General features: G+C 42.4%; 1 protein-coding gene across 2 annotated transcripts in view; it reads left to right on the plus strand.

The window, feature by feature from the left end:
- The window catches only part of HOOK2 (hook microtubule tethering protein 2), a 35412-nt gene that overhangs the window by 12705 nt on the left and 2340 nt on the right, over window positions 1–20367 (plus strand). Inside the window, exons 5-21 of one of the 2 annotated variants that reach the window (XM_083351317.1) lie at window positions 333–465; window positions 960–1027; window positions 1302–1364; window positions 1839–1919; window positions 4547–4704; window positions 4801–4941; window positions 8433–8634; window positions 9924–10034; window positions 10221–10308; window positions 11590–11659; window positions 12484–12651; window positions 13847–13934; window positions 15420–15454; window positions 15676–15761; window positions 16093–16196; window positions 16918–17025; window positions 19783–19854. In XM_083351317.1, coding sequence (XP_083207443.1) covers window positions 333–465; window positions 960–1027; window positions 1302–1364; window positions 1839–1919; window positions 4547–4704; window positions 4801–4941; window positions 8433–8634; window positions 9924–10034; window positions 10221–10308; window positions 11590–11659; window positions 12484–12651; window positions 13847–13934; window positions 15420–15454; window positions 15676–15761; window positions 16093–16196; window positions 16918–17025; window positions 19783–19854 — 1776 coding nt within the window. The remainder of the gene's footprint in view (window positions 1–332; window positions 466–959; window positions 1028–1301; window positions 1365–1838; window positions 1920–4546; window positions 4705–4800; window positions 4942–8432; window positions 8635–9923; window positions 10035–10220; window positions 10309–11589; window positions 11660–12483; window positions 12652–13846; window positions 13935–15419; window positions 15455–15675; window positions 15762–16092; window positions 16197–16917; window positions 17026–19782; window positions 19855–20367) is intronic. The other variant, XM_083351318.1, reaches the window with a different exon arrangement.

The following is a 20367-nucleotide window of genomic DNA, read 5'->3' on the forward strand; positions in this document are numbered from 1 at the left end:
TCTTAGCGCGCTGATCCAGGGTCCTATGATCTAGAGGGTTTATAGACGAATGAAAGTGGGAAGGGTTGAGGAACAGATCACATATGTCAATCTCAGTTGTTGTTGCTTGTCATACTTATTGGGCAAGTGGCTTTTTTTAAAAAAACACAATCAATGCTCTTAAAGTGTAACTTTCCAACTTCTGCATCCATTGCCCTACCTTCAGTTCTATTTGACAAGGATTGTGTTTCCACCAGGTAAGGCCAGTGAAATAGACAGTAATAGCTGGAATGCTAGAATGCCCATGGGCAGCTAGGAGGTATTTTTTTTACTGCTCTCTACATATCCCTAAGGTGCTGGGCCACCAAGTCCCAGAGCAGCTGTTGCCTGATGTAGCCTTGGTTGGAGAATTGTCGGATTCAGCTGAGCTTGGGAAATTACTACAGCTGGTACTAGGCTGTGCCATCAGCTGTGAGAAGAAGCAAGGTATGTGTGTGCAATTTGATAGTACGGAGGTGGGGGGGGATAATAAGGCTGCATAGACATTTATGCTAGGAGAACATCATAGCAGTGATTACTTTAAATATTGGTATGGAGAGGCTAGCAAGCAGCTGTCCAAAATGTGGTGTTGCTTTCCTATTTACAGTAAATTCTTAACTTGCTTGGAATTTCATTAGCACTAAGTTTAGAAGTTACAGAATCTGCTGATCCCGCTTCCCTCTTCTTCTTTTAGTTTTCCTTTTCTTCCCCCCTTTGATTCCATAGGGATGTCACTTGCTTAAAATTGAAGCAAACTCTTTGTGCTAACATCTGATATTTTGCTCTACCCACTACCCCTTTCTAGCCCTATTCTCTAATGTAATGCTGATCAACTATCATAGCATTACAATTCAAATAAAAGGGTAGTCTGGGGAGTTGAGTGAAGAAAGGAAAGAACAAGTCCAATCTTATTTTGAGCTATTAATTTAATATGTTTGTAGATTACATCCAGCAAATCATGACCTTGGAAGAATCGGTTCAGCATGTCGTTATGGCAGCTATTCAGGAGGTAAGCGTGGTTTTGGACTGCCATCTGGCATGAAAATAATTCAGTGTGGAACTGGAAGCCTTCTTTTGACTTCCCTTCATTATCAAACCTCAATCACACTACCTCCCAACCAACGGCTTCACTATAGTTTTAATTAAAATGAGTAGTGCCCAAATAGTTTTGGTCTCCTCCAGGATGACCTTACAAAGTCTCTTAGTTAATTTATGTCTGTTGAAAAATAATGTGTCTATGTCTATGTAATTAGATTCTACACTGATACTCTTTTCTCTTGCAGCTGTTGACCAAAGATTCATCAGACACATTAAGTTCAGAGACATACATGAACTTCGACAGTCAGGTATCCCACTGAATTATATAACTATTTTTTTTTATTTTAATCCCATTTATATCCCGCCCTTCTCTGAAGACTCAGGGCGGCTTACAATCTAAAGCACAATGTGCTTAGCAATAGCCTTCATTCTATGTCTATGCCTGCTTATTAGGGCTTCCCCCCCCAGCGGCATTTTTACAAAGTCAGCTTAATTGCCCCCAGCAATCTGGGTCCTCATTTTACCTACCTCTGAAGGATGGAAGGCTGAGTCAACCTTGAGCCTGGTGGGATGCGAACCTGCACTAATTGCAGGCAGCTGGTGTTACTTAAGGAGGCATTAACTAGGCAAAGTAATGCATAATACTCATTGAGGAATAGAGAGCTCTGCCTTTTTCTTTGTGATGAGGAAGAAGAGGCAAAACATGCATTAGATTGAGTTACTTGAGTGTGCTAATGATCATGTAGTTCTTCCCTGATTCATTCCTTTGCCTTGATTTACAGTCCCGAAAGTATTACTTCCTCAGTGATGACCTAGAGGAGACAGATGACATGCGCCAACATTGTCATGACTTGGAGCATCAGGTGGGTTCCTTTTGGAGGCCAGGTATATTATAGATAAATACATTTCTACTTTTGCTTTCCAGATACAATTCCAAAATGTGTGTCAGGTGCTTACAGTGAGGTGCCATTGATCTTCTGTAAGTTCAGTAGTTCTCAGTCTGATGGAAAATCTCAATGGCTTGCATGGTATGCTAATTTAGCAGACCTTGTCCATACTTGGTGCACTGCGGGAATGATTACTCATGGCTTGGGAAAGTTTTGATTCATATATTCCTAAACGTGAGTTTTGGCACCTCCTCTGCTCTGGGGACTTGAGTAATTGGTTCTGCCTTGGAGAAAGTAAACTGTCTCTCCTCACAAGCCCCAGTACTACACTTCGGGTTGAGGTGCAAATGTTTTGTTAATCGTGTGGCTTGCTAAGCTGCATGGAACCAACTGGGTGTGGCTGCAGTGTGGTGTATCCCTCCTCCTACCTTTCCTCTTAGTGCTCAGCTGTTCTCTTTCTCCACTCTTTGTATAGAGAGCAAATCCAGCATGGAAGTTTTGAGGCTACCCTGAGTCTGGTAACTTTGTCAGGTGACCTGTAACCCAGGTTTGTTACTGTGTAACTGAATTCATACATCACATTAAATCATAATTTGTTTAACAAGCCATTGTGACCTGGTTCATTCAAAATGCCAATCCATAGACCATGGTAAGAGCCGTGGTAGCACAGTGCTTAGAATGCTGTATTACAGGCTGACTCTGCCCACAGCCAGGTGTTTGATCTTGATCGGTTCAAGGTTGACTCAGCCTTCCATCCTTCCAAGGTTGGTAAAATGAGGACCTGGATTGTTGGGGGCAGTAGGCTGACTTTGTAAACTGCTTGGAGCACGGGTGTCAAACTCGCCTCGTCACATGACATGTCACGACGTATCGTGACTTTTTTTACATTGCTGGAGCTGGGGTGGGCACAGCCTGTGTATGATGCAACCGGCCGGGAGGCCGGCAGTTTGACACCCCTGGCTGTGCTGCAAGGCACTATGAAATGGTATATAAGTCTAAGGGCTGTTGCTAGTGCTATACATTCCAGAATGATTGGGTTTATAAAAGCAAACTATGTTATAGCCCAGTGCAGTCTGTGACCACAGCCTGTACCTCTTGCACACATCCAACAGTAGAAATAAGTCCATCTTCTATAGAACTACACTGTAACACTTGCTGTAATTGAGAAGTTATTTGGATTGTTATTCTAAAATGGCGGCGCCTGGAATGGCTGCGGCTGCATTGGCTCTTGAAGGGCTATTTCCAAAGGAGGTAGAGGAGGGCTTATGGAGCGAAGGAACTGGAGGAGGCTGTCGGCAGGCCCAGAGGAAGGGAGAGAGGCTTTTGAAGGAGTTGGAGATGGCGGCAGGCAGCGTGCTCCAGGGGCGAAAAGAAGCGAGGCCTCTTTAAGGAAAAGATGGAAGAGACAGGATCAGAAAAAGGAAAGGAGAGACTTAAATGGATGTTCTGAAACTTGAGCTGGCTACGAACAAGGAATGTATATCGGAGGTGGTGACCCTTTGAGAGCTGTATGAAACAAAATTTCATTTTGATGTATGCCAATTGGTGTACATCCAAAGTGACAATAAAGTTGTTATTATTATTATTATGCAGTAATGGAGTATAGTAACGGGTGGTGAGGGATCTGAAAAAGGGTAGGTTGATCTCTCTCCCTTAAACCCCCTCCCACTTTACTCCTCCAAGGTGCTAAAGTGCCCCTGGGGATGCAGTCCCTTTCCAGCAGGTAAGTGTCCTCCCTTTCCCCAAAGCTCTTGCTTATGATAATTGAAATGCTTATCCAACACCAAAGCCCCATGCCTGGTGGGCCTGCCTAACCTCCTTGCATGAGCATGTACAATGCTGACCATTGTTAACAGCTACTTGAGAGTGCTTGGGGTTGGATTGGGAGGCATACAAAGTCGGGGGAGGTGTGTGTGGCAGAGTAGATGCTTCTGACCTCATAACAGTTTACTTTTGAACACACAATGATTTCTTTAAGCTTCAAACTTGCCTCTAAAGATTCTTGACATGCTTACGTCGAGGGGAAGTAACAATTGCAGCTCTTCAGTCGGTCGTATTTAATCGATGCAAAAGCCATAGATTGTTGTCACAACCTTCAGCAAGATCTCACTAGCTCTGAAGGAGAAAACGGCCCTTCTTGCTTGCCTTGTACTATCGCTTACAAGCTAGAAGTTCTAGCGTGAATCATAGAAGTCTACCCAGAAGGAAGTGCAAGAGGAACTGTGTTCTTTTTGGGGTGTGGGATAGGAGGTCTTGTGCATAGCACAGTTGTCGTTTGATCTGGTTTTATTACCAGCCGCAGACTTTCCTAATGCACAAAATCCAAGAATGCAGAAGCAAGTAACTATCTATAGCTTCGTGTATGGGTGTGACTAAGGAGAAGTTTGGCTTTTCCATTTTTGAGCCTGGGCAGAGAGGCAATAGCAAACCTCGCCCGCCTCTTTGTTTTCTAGCGCACTTATAAGAAGAGCTTAAAGAGCTCAGACTTTGAGGGCTTTAAGCCCCCGTGCAGTTTAGCTGTAAACCCTGATGGCCACAGTATTGGATCCTTGAGGCCTCATTGTTCCATGTTAGTTGGCACTTGCTGTCTTCTCCCCCTTTAGATCACCATTTTAATGGAGGAAAAAAACTTACTGGCACTGGAGAACAAGACCCTTCGTGAGCAAAAATGCTCCCTGGAGTCAGATGCTGCTGGACTCACTGGCAAGAAGTTGCTTTTGCTTCAGTCACAGATAGAACAGCTGCAAGAGGAGAACTTCCGGTAGGGCAGGTACTTGTGGGGAGGGGGAGTTGGTACTCTGCTAAATCACTAGGGCCCAGGAAACTAGGTTTGTTTAACTAAGTCTCTTTGGGCCAGGCTGGAAAATGGTAGAGATGATTTTCGGGTTCGCTGTGAAGATCTGGAGAAGGAGGTGCAGGAGCTGCAACGCCGTAATGAGGAGCTGACTAGCCTGGCAGAGGAAGCACAAGCCCTCAAAGATGAAATGGATGTACTTCGGTGAGTCTTTTGATCCAAAATGTTATTTCTGTAGGTGTATTTACGAGTGGTCTGGGAAACAAGCCAGGATGCACTGGGAAAGGTCAAACCTGCACGTGTGTATTGAGTGCTACATATTTCTAAAACGTTCTGATTTTGCTCATTTAAAAGGCATTTAGGAATTGTGTAAGAAGTATATTGCAAACAAGAATCCAGATGATTTGTGACCTGTATGTTTAGGTTTTAGGTTTAGGTTTTATTAAATTTTTATACCGCCCTTCTCCCGAAGGACTCAGGGCGGTGAACAGGGCATATCATAAAACTACAAAAATACAAAAGTTAAAAAAGAATTAAATTATTGCCCAAAGTAAAAACAATAGAAAATATATATATTCAAGGTGCTGGTTATCTCCTATAAAGCCCTACATGGCCTGGGTCCGGGGTATTTGAGGGAACACCTGCTGCCGGCATCAAATGCCCTTCGCCCAGTGCGCTCCCACAGGGAGGGTCTGCTCAGGGTCCCGCCGGTAAGAGATTGCCGGCGGGTGACGCCCAGGGATAGGGCCTTCTCAGTGGGGGCGCCTGCCCTCTGGAACCAGCTGCCGGTGGAGCTGAGGACTGCTCCCGACCTCCGATCATTCCGCCGGGGCCTGAAGACCTGGCTCTTCGAGCTCTCGGGCCCAGGCTGAGGAGACATTCATTTTAATTGGGGTTTTTAATAGTACAGGGTTGATTTAATATTTTTTAAATTGGGTTTTAACTTTTGTATGGTCGATTTTTAACTCCCTGTAAACCGCCCTGAGTCCTCAGGGAAAGGGCGGTATATAAATGCAATAAAATAAATAAATTAAATAAATAAATATAAATATTAAAACCCTAAGTAACTCCCCATCAGGCCAGGCCAGCTTGTTCAAATAAATGGGTCTTTAACCCGCGCCGGAAGGAGCGGAGATCCGGTGCCATCCGGAGCTCAACCGGCAGTTGATTCCACAGAGCCGGGGCGCCCACAGAGAAGGCCCTCCCCCTGGGGGCCACCAGCCGACATTCTCTGACTGGAGGCACCCTGAGGAGGCCCTCTCTGTGGGAACGCACAGGGCGGAGGGGAGTCGACGCCGGCAGCAGGTGGTCCCCGAGGTATTCCGGACCCATGCCATGTAAGGACTTAAAAACCATCACTAAGACCTTGAACCTTGAATATGTGCCCACAAACTGAAAAGGGCACTTGAAGCTCTGGAATGTACTAGTTTGGATTAGCTGTAACTTGAAATTTAAGGAATTGCATATGGGAATATGGAATAAGCTTCTTATAGAGAATCCAGCTTGGGCTGACCTGCTAATGTACAGTTGCAAGAAAAAGTATGTGAACCCTTTGGGATTACGTGGAGTTTTGCATGAATTGGCCATAAAATGTGCTCTGAACGTCATGTAAGTCACAACAATAGAAAAACACAGTCTGCTTAAAATAATACTACATAAACATTAGCTGTTGTCATGTTTTAACTGAACATAAGATGGAAACATTCACAGTGCAGGGTGGAAAAAGTATGTGAACCTTTGGACTTAATAACTGGTTGACCCTCCTTTGGCAGCAATAACCTCAACCAAACGTTTCCTGTAGTTGCAGGTCAGACCTGCACAACGATCTGGAGTAATTTTGGACCACTCCTCTTCACAAAACTGTTTCAGTGTAGCAATATTCTTGGGATGTCTGGTGTGAATCACTCTCTTAAGGTCATGCCACAGCATTTCAGTCAGGTTGAGGTCAGGACTCTGACTGAGCCACTCCAGAAGGCGTATTCTGTTCCGTTGAAGCCATTGTTTTGTTGAATTACTTGTATGCTTTGGGTCATTGTCCTGTTGCATCACCCATCCTCTGCGGAGCTTCAGTTGGCGGACAGATGGTCGTACGTTTTCCTGCAAAATGTCCTGATAAACTCTGGAATTCATTTTCCCATCAATGACAACAATCCGTCCAGGCCCTGAGGCAGCAAAGCAGCCCCAAACCATGATGCTCCCTCCGCCATGTTTTACAGTGGGGATGAGGTTTTGATGTTGGTGTGCTGTGCCTTTTTTTCTCCACACATAGTGTTGTGTGTTTTTCCCGAACAACTCAATTTTGGTTTCATCTGTCCACAGTATATTTTGCCAGTAGTGCTGTGGAACATCCAGGTGCTCTTTTGCAAACTTCAAACGTGCTGCAATATTTTTTTTGGACAGCAATGGCTTCCTCCGTGGTGTCCTCCAATGTACTCCATTCTTGTTTAATGTTTTCCTTATTGTAGATGTGTCAACAAAAATGTTAGCATGTGCCAGAGATTTCTGTAGGTCTTTAGCTGACACTCTAGGATTCTTCTTTACCTCATTAAGCATTAAGTGCTGTGCTCTTGCAGTCATTTTTACAGGACGACCACGCCTAGGGAGAGTAGCAACAGTGCTAAACTTTCTCCATTTGTAGACAGTACCGTGGACACATGAACATCAAGGCTTTTGGAGATACTTTTGTAACCCTTTCCAGCTTCATGCAAGTCAACAATTCTTGATCGTAGGTCTTCTGAGAGCTCTTTTCTGCGAGGCATGGTTCACAGCAGACAGTGCTTCTTGAGACCAGTAAACCCAAAACAGGTGTGTGTTTTTAAAGGGCAGGACAGCTGTCAGCAACACATCCAATATCATCACACTGGTTGGAGTCAAGGTTGGCTCACTCCTGGCTCCAATTAGCTCTTGGAGAAGTCATTAGGCTAGGGGTTTACATACTTTTTCCACCCTGCACTGTAAATGTTTCCATCTTACGTTCAATTAAAACATGACAACAGCTAATGTTTGTGTAGTATTATTTTAAGCAGACTGTGTTTTTCTATTGTTGTGACTTACATGACGTTTAGAGCACATTTTATGGCCAATTCATGCAAAACTCCACGTAATCCCAAAGGGTTCACATACTTTTTCTTGCAACTGTATTTCTGTCAGCATTTGTGGTGGCTGTATACATTTCTCTACTCCCTTCTCCCATGTTTGAATTTTAACTCGGCACAAAGTTGCAAATCTGTTGCAAATGTTGTGTTCCAAATTGTAGAAGCCAAGTTTGTTTTTTAAGCTTTGGGGCTTTTCCTTTCATTCTAAAAATACAGCATACAAACTGGTTTGTCAGAGATTGTATATAAATACATTATTGTTAAATATAGAATCCTACTGGCTTTTGATCCCGTCACATTTTGAGTCCTATGCCTGGAATGCCTCATTTGGGTCCCCTTTCAGCTTTAAGGCCAAATTGGTGGTCAGAACATAGAAGCATTAGGATTAATATGAATGGGACACTTGTTTCTCACCGTTACTGTTTCAGTCAGCGGTGCATACTGACCTTGTGCAGCAATATCATTGCTTTACACTGATGCTTCCAATAGCCAAGAGAGTTACTTTTTCTAGATAAAAAGCAGGCAGTTAGATGAGAACTGGAACCGATCTGATGTTAAAATATGTGAAAAGTGTTACACTGCCATTTTCGTTTGTTACAGCCACTCATCAGACAGGGTGGGACGGCTGGAAGCCATGGTAGATTCTTACAAAAAGAAACTGGAAGATCTGGGGGACCTACGTCGGCAGGTCCGCCTGCTAGAAGAGCGAAACACAGTTTATATGCAGCGCACCTGTGAGCTGGAGGAAGAGCTGAGGCGGGCCAATGCTGTGCGTGCACAACTAGAAGCTCATAAAAGACAGGTATGGTGGAAGGAGGTCCTATTTGATCAGCTGGAAGCCTTGAACTGATAAGGCCAGCAAGCCGCTATGGCAGGGCTGCTGAGAAGTAAAAATGTTTTGCAGAAAAGTCATTTGATTAGAAGTAAACAGATGACTGTATCTGTGCTACGGCTTAACTGTATCTTTCTTATTACGGCTTTGGAGACAGAACAGTTATCACAACTGCAGCTTTATGGTCAGTATAATTTTTGGCATTGTTGTTGTTAGCTGCGAAGTCGTGTCCGACCCATCGCGACCCTATGGACAATGTTCCTCCAGGCCTTCCTGTCCTCTACCATCTTCTGGAGTCCACTTAAGCTCACGCCTACTGCTTCAGTGACTCCATCCAGCCACCTCATTCTCTGTCGTCCCCTTCTTCTATTGCCTTCAGTCTTTCCCAGCATTAGGCTCTTCTCCAGTGAGTCCTTCCTTCTCATTAGGTGGCCAAAGTATTTGAGTTTTAGCTTCAGGATCTGGCCTTCTAAAGAGCAGTCAGGGTTGATCTCCTCTAGGAGTGACCGGTTTGATCGCCTTGCAGTCCAAGGGACTCGCAGGAGTCTTCTCCAGCACCATAGTTCAAAGGCCTCAATTCTTTGGCGCTCAGCCTTTCTTATGGTCCAACTTATGGCTTGGGTCCGGGATATCTGAGGGAACACTTGCTGCCGGCATCAGGCTCCCTTCGTCCTGTGTGCTCCCACAGGGAGGGTCTCCTCAGGGTACCGCCGGTAAAAGATTGCCGGCAGACAATACCCAGGGGGAGGGCTTTCTCTGTGGGTGCGCCGGCCCTTTGGAACCAGCTGCCCGTAGAGCTTAGGACTGTTCCTGACCTTCGCTCATTCCGCTGGGACCTGAAGACCTGGCTTTTCGAGCTTTCTGGCCTAGACTGAGAGTATTAACTGGGGTTTTAACTGTATTTTTCATTGTAATTGGGTTATATTTCAAGGTTAGTGTAATTATTTTAATTGTTTTAAATTTTTGTAACTTGTTGCATTGTTTTAAAAAACCTTGTGAACCGCCGAGTCCTACGGGAGAAGGGCGGTATATAAGTTTAATAAAATAAATAAAAATAAAATAAACTTTCACTGCCATACATTGCAACTGGGAAGACCATAGCCTTGATTATATTTTTTGGCATATGAAAGCATTTAACATAGACATACCTTTGATTGGGAAGAACGGGCTGATGCCTGCAAAATGGGAAAGGAAGAAGAGAAAGCAGAAGAGACCGTTGATAAAGTCTCCAAGCAGATTTCCATGTTTCTCCTACTCAGGTGCAAGAGCTCCACAGCAAACATGGAGAGGAAGCCTTGAAGGCCGAGAAGTGGCAGTTTGAATATAAAAATTTGAAGGAGAAGTTTGAGGCGCTGGTAAAAGAAAAGGAGGTAATGCAGAATTGGCATTCGGGTTGGGTATTCCTCCCCTTGGCAGGGTGGTAAGGATAAAGAAATCTGGAGGGAAGAGGTGCCTTGGCATGCTGGCTTTGTGTACTCCCTTCAGGAAAGAATTAACGGGCTAACGGGTTTTAAGTAGTTTTTGAGGGAAGTGAAGTTAAGAGTATTTCTCCACAGAGACTGATTGAAGAGCGGGAGGCCCTTCGGGAGGCTAATGAGGAATTGCGATGTGCTCAAGTGCAGCAGAAATTCCTCAACCAAGCAGGTGAGTTGAGAGAAAAACTTCCAGTGTTTGTTCTCTCAGAGGCTTCGCTGTATTACTTCGGGAGGGAAGCAGAGCTGATCTCTTGGAACAGTTCCAAATCACAATGCACAACCACAGTGTAGGGAGGGAATCTGCCCTCATGTTGGCTTGATGTTCAGAATAAATAACTCATAAGATGGCTTGTTCGGTTTTAGCTTTGTTTTATGAATAAGCAGTTGTGGTCTGTAAACTATAATTAATGGCTTAGCATGTACGATTCAGCCAGTAATGGTTTATTCGGTAAATTTAGTACAGTGTAATCTATTCACTACGTCACTCAAGTATTCAAATAGGTGATGCTGTTGTATCTGCAGTGAAGGAGATGAGATATTTATGCTAGGAGGTGTCTTGAGAATGAGATTCCCCCATCTCATGACACTGGTGTTCAGGGACTTTTAGGGAAGTATGAACAAGTATTTATTATTATTTATTATTGGGACTTATATGCCACCCTATCTCCCGAAGGACTCAGGGCGGCTAACAACAATAACGTACAATAAATACATAAGTTAAAATAAAATTAAAAATTAAAGGCCCCTGTAGAATAAATAAAAATTAAAATTAAAATAAATTAAAAATTAGAGTTAAAAATTAAAAACATAATTAAAATCCCTGTCAGTCTAGGTCAGCCAGATGGAAAAGGAGTGTTTTGAGGCCGTGGCGAAATTTTTTCTTGACATGTACAATATTGTAGTATCAATTAACCAAAGTAAAGGCTGAATTCACTGAACCCCAAAACCAAACTAGCTAGCCACGTTTCGCTATCATGCAAGTGTGGCAATTTAGTTTTGCAGGCTGGGTAAGATGACCAACGTAGACATCTAAACTTAAATAAATCTTTTCCCAACTTGCATTTCCTCCCCCTTGCCCATTCTGAGAAATATTATCTCCTACATTACAGCATTCTTAGTGTGGCTATACCATATAACTATTTTTATTTTTATTTTATTTTAATCCATTTATATCCTGCCCTTCTCCGAAGACTCAGGGCGGCTTACAATTTAAGCACAAACCAATGTGCTTAGCAATAGCCTTCATTCTATGTATATGCCTGCTTATTAGGGCTTTTGGGCCCCCCCAAGCGGCATTATTACAAAGTCAGCTACACCAATATAAATGTAGTATATGGTGGTTAAGTGTAAAAGGTTGAATTTTTACCTGGTAATTGACAGTCCCCCTCCCCAATACCCCTTTTTTTGAAAATAATAATAATAATAATTTTTGTTCCCTACCTTATTGCAGATGCTATATTGGAAGACATTTCTTCTCCAATGGATAATTTAGCAGCTGAAATCATGCCAGCAGAATTAAAGTAAAATGCTGTTTTTTTGATTATGCAAAATGTATATATATAAGATTGTTTAGTCCATCCTGATATCTTTTGATGTTGATGGTTTTAATAATTATTATCAATAAGGATAATACTAAAATAAACGTTACTACTTTGGGGATCTTTTCTTTGAAATAAGGGTAAATGCCTCCGGATCCTAGTGAGGTTTAACCTTAATTCATTATAATTGGCTCCTTCCATCAGCCAAAGAGGTACATTACTGTTGCTAGAAGATCCACACTGGGAAGCATGCCAGATGAATTGATTTTATTCTTCCTGGTGCAGAGAATGAGGAGCAGATGCTCTCCGGGTTGCTTTCCAACCTAGTACAGGTAGTCCTCGTATAGCGACCACAGTTGAAACCAGCAACTTTGTTGTTAAGTGAAACGGTGAAATCAATTAGGCTCATGATCCTATTTCAGCTTGCCTTTGCTTTACAGACCTGTGAAGGTTGACGTACTGGTGGTAAAATTACTTTTTCATCATCGATGTAAATTATCCCTAAACAAGGCAGTCACTAAGTGAGGACTACTTGTTGATCCCAACGATGTCATTAATTCCTTGGTCATCATTCATGGCCATCTGTCACAGTGTGAATTTTTGCCAATTCCTCATGCATTTAGATGCATTTTAGAAACAGTAATCTATTCTGTTTTCTGCTATCATCGGGTCACGAAGAGTTGAAAGCAGGTGAATCTCTGAAAACAATAATCTGGAATAAGGAGAAGGTTGAATAAGGATTGTACTGAAACATAATTTTCCCCCATGGCCCAGAATTCCAGATAAATCTGGTTTTCCTTCTTCAGAAATCCTGAAATTGGGTTTCTTGTACCCAGGGAGACCATTGTACGGCTACAGCACGAGAATAAGATGTTATGTGCTCAGGAGGTGTCATACCGGCAACAACAGGCTGAATTGCAAGAACTTCTGGAAGAATCCAACCGGGCTAAAAACCAGTTAGAGGCCCAGCAAAGGTATGCAGAAGAGCTGGAAAGTTTTTCTTATTTAATCCTTGGCAGAGATTGAAGAAATTGCCACACTTTATTATTAAAACAGAAGCCAGCATGCCATGTATTGGTCTGTATTGGGCATGCTAAGCATTTCAAATTGGCACTTTTAACACAGTGTTAGTGTTTTGAAGCTCATTGATGTTGGCCTATTATTTCAATCCTGGGAAGCAACATTTTAGCTTTTATATTTAAATAAGGGGTGGGGGGGGGTGTCTTGAGCTCAAGTATCCTGTGCCTGATGCCGTATGAAGATAACATTAGAGAATTACCTTATGCGTCTTACATATTTATATAGCAATGGCAATTTTCTCTGTGTGCATTGGTGTCACTCAGAAATGGAAAATAGCCTTGGCTATTTGTTTCTTTGATTCACCCCACTCCCATCCATATACAACAAGCTCAAAAATAATATGCAGCTGGGAATTACAGAGAATTGTAAGGTGTTATTGTTCAAGATTTCAAAAGATTTCTTCTAAGCACTGGAGCAGTGCTTTGTAACTTAAGAATATGAATGTTTATGATTGCAGACCAGGCTGTAGAGAAACCCCTATAGTCCTTAGTTGCGCAGGGGTGCCTTTGGTAGTTTTCTGCAGCTGGGAGAGGCCTTGGTAAGATCTTAGTAGTGTAACAGTCATAAGTCATGGAAGTTTGAAGGCCCCATTATTTTATGATAGTAAATTCGTCCTGCAACGAAAAGGGGCTTGGGCAATCTTCTGGTTGCACAAAACTGCCATTTTGAGGATTGGAAATTGGATGGAATTCTTTTTCAGGTATAATGTTTAACCAGTTATAGGATAATTTGGGGTACAATGGATTGATTCACACATTGTAACAAATCTTCCCATGATTTGCTTGGCTTCGGCATACTACATTGTACAAAGTTATTTATTCAAGACGGTATGATTAAGTGGGCCATCCATGTCTTTGCATAATGTCTGAAGATTTAGTGTGAATTTCATAAAGGTTATCTTGCTCTTGGAAATGTAGTAACAGATGTACCTGCTTAGAAGTAAGGCCTGATGTATGCAAGAAGGCTCCTTTCAGGGAAAGTGAGCAACAGAACCAAAAACTTAAAATGAAAAAGTGAAGATACTTTTGAACAATCTGTTTTTACATTACCGGGCTTTGTCAGTGGAGGTATCTTGATTTCTCTGTCTAGGCTGAGCCAGCAACAGATCTCTCAGCTTAAGGCACAAGTGGAGGACCTCCAGCGTACCCTCCAAGAACAAGGAAGCAAAGCAGAAGATGTGAGTTTCTCTGAAAATGGTTTAGAACATCTTAAGTGGGCCTTGCAGAAGGCTGTGAAATAAGTTTCATAGGAGCTGATATTCCATCCACTCCCTGCCTCCGTGCAGAGTTCCTTACCAAAAAGCAGTAATGGGATTGTTATTCCCCACCTACCAGCTTTATAGAGCTGTTTTAAAAGAAACGTGTCCCGTACTCCACCATTTAATTCTGAGCTGAATTTTGAATATAAGTTTGGGACAATTGTATATTTCCTGTTTTTCTCTACCACTTGCTTCAGAACAAATGGAAATCTAAACCTTACAATGGTGGGTTTTTTTCATGTGGATGGCAGAGAATTCCCCCCCCCCCCCCGATTTTGAAGTGGCCATATTGGACAAAGAGTGGTATTTGGCTAGAATGATACTTGCCTGGATATTGTGTTGCTATCCTTAATGTCCTTTTCCCATGTCTTTTCTTGAAATTCAGCATTAATCCTTAGGCTGACCTCTGTTTTTCTCCTGGGTCCCCACATACCCAATCCACTGTACTAATAGCCCTCTCTTTCTCCCCTCTGACTTGCTGGCTGTCCTGCCTAGGCCATTGTAAGTACTTGCATATCCTGCATTGCTCTCATAATCTGTGTTTCATTCCTAAAAGGCACTGTTGTTTTTCTTCTGCCAAAGTTTTTTTTTTGTGTGTGCCTTAACAAGGGGTAGTTATGTGGGTTTCCATACCAAGCACTTATAAGGTCTGCTTAGAATTATTAGTGGCTTAACATTTGGAATGGGATTTGGAAGACATTTGGCTTGTTTGCTCTTTACACATCTTTGAACTCAGCCCAGTCTTACTACCCAATCATGGCACTATGAAGACGAAAGGAGACTCCAATAAGTGCTAGCTTGGGCTTCCAAGAGAAAGACAGAATTTAAATGTGCTGATCAATAAATATAAATTAGTTGTTCCAGTTTACATACTGATGATCTAAAGGTACCAATATATTACTGTATGTATTATAAGATATCTCTGAGGAGCTGCAACTTCCCTTACCCAGTCAGTAGCCTTTTCAGCTACATACAGGATTCTGTGTTCAGCAACAGACCCTATTCGCTCAGTTTCATTACAAATTCTATCTGTCGGTTTCTGCACTGCCCCTTAGAGGATCTGGTGTCTATGGAGCTGAATGCAACTCTCCAGCTTTGTCTTCATAATATATTTGAATTCAGGAGCATCCCAACAACCTTGTCTATTTTAGTTTGTGATCATAAATCTGTACTTTAATCTTGCCAACATCCAGTCAAAGTGAATTTTTTAAAGCCAGTGTATATGTACAACAGGTTCCCAGGACTTTATGTGCTGAATGTACATAGGTTTTAATGTTGGGTGCCATATATTCCAAGCATAGCAGTACTCCTTCTAATGGGCAATGAGAAAATGTTAGATTGTTCCAGTCTGCTTTCTCAGCATGAACACAATTCTGAGCACTCATTTCCTTTTTTCTCTCTCAGTCTTCCCTGCTGCAGAAGAAACTGGAAGAGCACCTGTAAGTGATTCCATTCAGTATTTCAGTATTTTATATTCTCTGAATATAAAGCCTAAGAGACTTCCTATAGTACATATTTGTCAGCCTGTTAAAGCCTCTAGCAGTACTGTTTGAATCTTATTGGTTGTAAGGCACTTCCAAACCACAGTCTTTGACCTTCTGGCTGTTATTCACAAAAACAGTTGTGTAACACATTCCGATTTGTCTCATCTTCTGTCCAGAGAGAAATTGCATGAGGCTCATGCAGAGCTTCAGAAGAAGAAGGAATGCCTTGATGAGCTGGAACCCAAAGTAGACAGCAGCAGCAGTAAGTGATTGAAAGTTGCTTCTATAGCTTTAGATCAGGGGGGTCTTCAAACGTGGTCCTTTTATGACTTGTGGACTTCAACTCCCAGAATTCCTCAGCCAGTAAGGGCCAAGTTTGAAGACCCCTGCTTTAGGTGCATAACAGATTGGCCTAGTTTTCTTGACCACGGAATGAGAAGAGGTGCTCTGTAACCAGGATGAAATTCTCAGCTGAGATACCCGGAAGTTCCTGAGATTTGGAACAAAAATTCTTTTTCCCCTCCCCCTTCCCCCGCAAACTTCCAAACTGCATACTAGAGAATAGATAACCGGGTCTCTCCCGTTTCCAACAGCTGCCAAGAAAATTGATGAACTTCAGCAGACATTGAAGAAAAAGGATGAAGATATGAAAGCTATGGAGGAGCGGTATAAACGCTACATGGATAAAGCCTGCACAGTAAGCAAGGCTTTTGTACTTGCACTGCTACATAGGAACGCAATACACACTGTGTTTATTAAATCTCGTGGATTTGCTGGCTTCATCTGTACTGCTGAAGCAAGATGTATTTCAGCCAAGATTTGTTGAGGTCATAAGAGGCTGTCTCTTAGTTAAGCAAATTATGTTATGACTTGTCTAACTAATTCTTGATTTGTTCATCTTCTGTTTCTTTGGTAATTATCTTACTGGTATCTCTAGGGTCCTAAGAGCAATAAAGCACCATTTACTCTGTAGGGTTTCTTGAAGACACTTGAGAGTTTTTCTCTCTTTTACTTGTGTGCATTTTTCTGAGGAGGAAATGAAATATCTCCATTTGGCTTGTACTCATTAAAGAGTCAGGAGAACTATATGATTGCTAGGGATAGTGAGAAAATGCAGTAGGGTGCTCTTATTTTCAGGCTGTTCCGATTTTGCACATACATGAGTTAGAAAAAAACTTGGACAAGTAATAGTATATGTCAGGATTCTAAATTCAGGCATAATGGTCATGGTCAATCAAAATAAACTACTAGTCACGATTTAGCACATATGTGAACCAGACCAATAACTTTGTGAATATGCTGTTTGGTAATGGAGGGTAATTCATATCAAGAATGTTGTCTCTGAGCTTTTCTAGTATCTACTAGTCCACGTTCTCAGAGGCTTAGTTATGATGGCAGAGGCTTCACTTCCTCTACAGGTCATCAAGAAGCTAGACCCCAAGCAACAGCCTCACGTAGTTCCTTTGGAGATTCAGGCGTTGAAGAACCAGCTGCAAGAAAAAGATAAGAAAATAAGCCACCTTGAGGTGAGGTCCTCTTCCTTTGTTAAGGACAGGGTAAGCAACTTACCCATGGCTAAAAAAAGTAAAGGTAAAGGTTCCCCCGCACATGCATGCTAGTCGTTTCCGACTAGGGGCCGGTGCTCATCTCCGTTTCAATGCCGAAGAGCCAGTGCTTGTCTGAGGATGTCTCCGCGGTCATTTGGCCGGCATGACTAGACGCCAAAGGCGCACGGAACGCTGTTACTTTCCCACCATAGTGGTCCCTATTTTTCTACTTGCATTTTTTACGTGCTTTCAAACTGCTAGGTTGGCAGAAGCTGGGACGAGTAACAGGTGCTCGCTCACTCTGTTACGCGGCACTCGGGATTTGACCCGCCAAACTGCCAACCTTCTGATCGGCAAGCTCAGCGTCTTAACCCACTGAGCCACCGCGTCCCAATTCTCATGGCTAGGGGGCCCATTTAAATATTTTTGGATGGGTGATTTGATGGATGCTATGAAATCAATGGGGACCAGGATGTATTGAGATTGTTTCTTTGAGAGAAAGTTAGGCTGTAATCTTTAATCTTTTTAAGTTACATCATACTGATATGTAGAATGGACTTGAGGTTTTTTGCCATTTGGCCTTAGGTTGCCACCTCTGATTAAAGAACAATAATTGCAGCCTTCCTTATAGGTTGGCTAGATTCATATTTTCCACTAAATGTTAATATTTTTTTAGGCTTGACCTGGTATGGCATGTGAACAGATAAACTGTGATTTACCGAGTACACTAATCTCATGTTTTATATTGCATGGAAAAAGGCATCTTGTTCAGAGAACTACATCAGGTTGCATATTTAAATTATCTGAATATTTTAGAAATTGTGTTTTTTTTCCTGGCCTCCTGGGGTAATTTACAGTAATAATTACCCATACGTGTTGTAGTCATGGACAGTATAATAGTTCAACTTTCCATACATGAGGTTGTTCTGTCCATCCCATTTGACTCCCTCTGGGCATGTGTATAGCACATAGTGACTACTTTCTGCCCTGTTAACTTCCCAGTCTCACTTCCCCGAAGCAGGGAGCATAATAAGACTAATGAAACTAGCAAAGGTCTATTGCAGATGCCTTACCAGGCTGTTAATTCTTTCACATCTGCGTGGCTTGACTCTCTATCTTCTTTACACCTCATGAAATTGTTTTTTTTTCTTGCAAGCTTCTTCTTCTTTAATTGGCAGACTAGGAATCTGCAGCAAAACTGAAGGAATGTCCTTTCTATCTCACCCACTGTTTAAGTTGGTCTTAAAATACTAGCTACAGTTATGTCTTAGTATAGCAACAAATTAGTATGTATGACTATATACTAAGGACTTCTTCTTTAGAAACTAGTTGGACCAGGCCAAACAGTACTGTCTGGAATGATTAAGCAGTTCTGATGAAGAGTTTTTTAAAATGCAAGCAAGGATCTGACAGAAACTTTGCTAACCTTCTATTAGTAAATCAGGGGCTTTATTTATTTTTATTTTATTTTATTTGCGCTGAATGTTCATTTAATTTTGCTCAAGAATAAATGTAGGTTGATCACAGTTTTTGATCTGTGGGATTTTTGGAAAGCATCCTGAACAGCCCACGTTCTTCTGAGGCAATCTTCAGTCACAAATGTTGGGACTGCCCCCCCCCCCCGCTTTGTGATCATCAGCGCATGTAGAGCGTATAATCCCTTCTCAGTCTGCTTTGCTGATTCTTTTGTTTTTTTCTTGGTTTCTCATGGTATTTTTCTCCTCCCCATCCTGCCGTTTTTTGGAGGCTCACTTTGCTTTATAGCCATCCTCCTGTTGCCTTGATATAGTCTTTCCAAATCATCTTCAGCATCTTTATGACATCGAGGAATTGTTTTTCTTTCCTTTTCTCCCCTTCCTGAATTGGATTGTGGAATGTTGTGAAAGAAAACAAATACTGAAACTAAAGGCCAAAGTTGTGCTTTAAAGCAGGGTTTTTTCAATCTCCTATGGAACCCTAGGCTTCTGCAAAAATCTGAGGGTTCCATGAGACACTTAAGGGCAAAAAGTAATTCATGTGGATGCAGTCAATTTTCTATCGTTTTCCTTTCGATCAGAGATTTGGGGAATTATTTTTTTTTAACTGATCAAAGAATCAGCTTGAAACCCCTGCCCTGAAGGGAGTCTTCTTAAAATTGAAGATCTAATACAGGGGTGTCAAACTCAATTTCATTGAGGGCCGCATCAGCATTGCGGTTGCCCTCAGGGGGCTGGGTGGGTATGGCCAGGGTGGGCGTGGCCTACTGGGTGGGCGTGGCTAGAGTGTGTATGGCCTGCTGGGTGGGCGTGGCCAGCTCTACATCGTTCGCATCAAGGTTGCCTATGGGGGCCTGGGCAGGAGTGGGACAGATCTGAGGGTCTCTGGCAGAAGGAGGGTCTCTGGACCAAGGCCAAGGCAGTGGGGGCTGTTCCCTCACTGTTTCCAGGATGGCTTCACAGGCCGCATGAAACCACTTTGTGGGCCGGCTCCAGCCCCCGGGCCTTGTGTTTGACATGTCTGATCTAATGGAATTGAATCCCTCTACAGATGCTGAAGGAGGAGAGGCATGTAGGTGCCCTTCATCCCATCATCCTTGGTTGCTCCAGAGAGTATCCATCTGTTTAGGGCACACTGTTTGGGAAAGTATTTCATAACATTTGAAGGGTTTATTTTTTTAATCTTACCTGTAATGTTCCCAGCTGCTCTGACATTCTTTGGTATTGAAGGGATTGTATTCTCATTTTCTCATTGTATTAGTCTGATTTTGAGAAGACTAAATCTCAGCAGGAGCAAGAAGAAAAACTCATCATCACCGCCTGGTACAACATGGTGAGTTTGACCTGGGTTTGAGAACCTGAATGATATCTAGTAGCCACAGAACTGTCACCGCACAGAAGCAGTTTATCCTGGATATAGATGCAGGCTCACATTTCCATACGCAGAGGCAGGTCATCAATACCCAGTTTACTATCCCAGAATTTTTAATTGTCTTCTGGCCAATCAGAGTTTGCTCTTGATAAAAATATAAAAGGAGAGAATCTTTTCATGCTGTGGGGGCATGCACATCATTATTAACTTGAAAGAGAACAATACATTTAGTAAGATCAAGAGTTTTCCTCACCTCTTGACATTTCTAATAATCTAAATTCTGTGCTGAATAGCAAAAAAAAGAGGGAGCAAAAAGATGGCAGTGCTAGTTTGCAAGCAACAAGCAATTCTGAGAGAAGAATCTTAAAATCAATGGGAGTTTCTGCGATTCTCCATTGTGGGGATTTGAGCTTGTGTGAAAAATAAATTTGCTTTTCCTAGCATTTAACCTAGATTTAACTGTGCCAATTGAGC

The sequence above is a fragment of the Vipera ursinii genome, assembly GCF_947247035.1.
Source record: "Vipera ursinii genome assembly, chromosome: 2".
NCBI lineage: Eukaryota > Metazoa > Chordata > Lepidosauria > Squamata > Viperidae > Vipera > Vipera ursinii.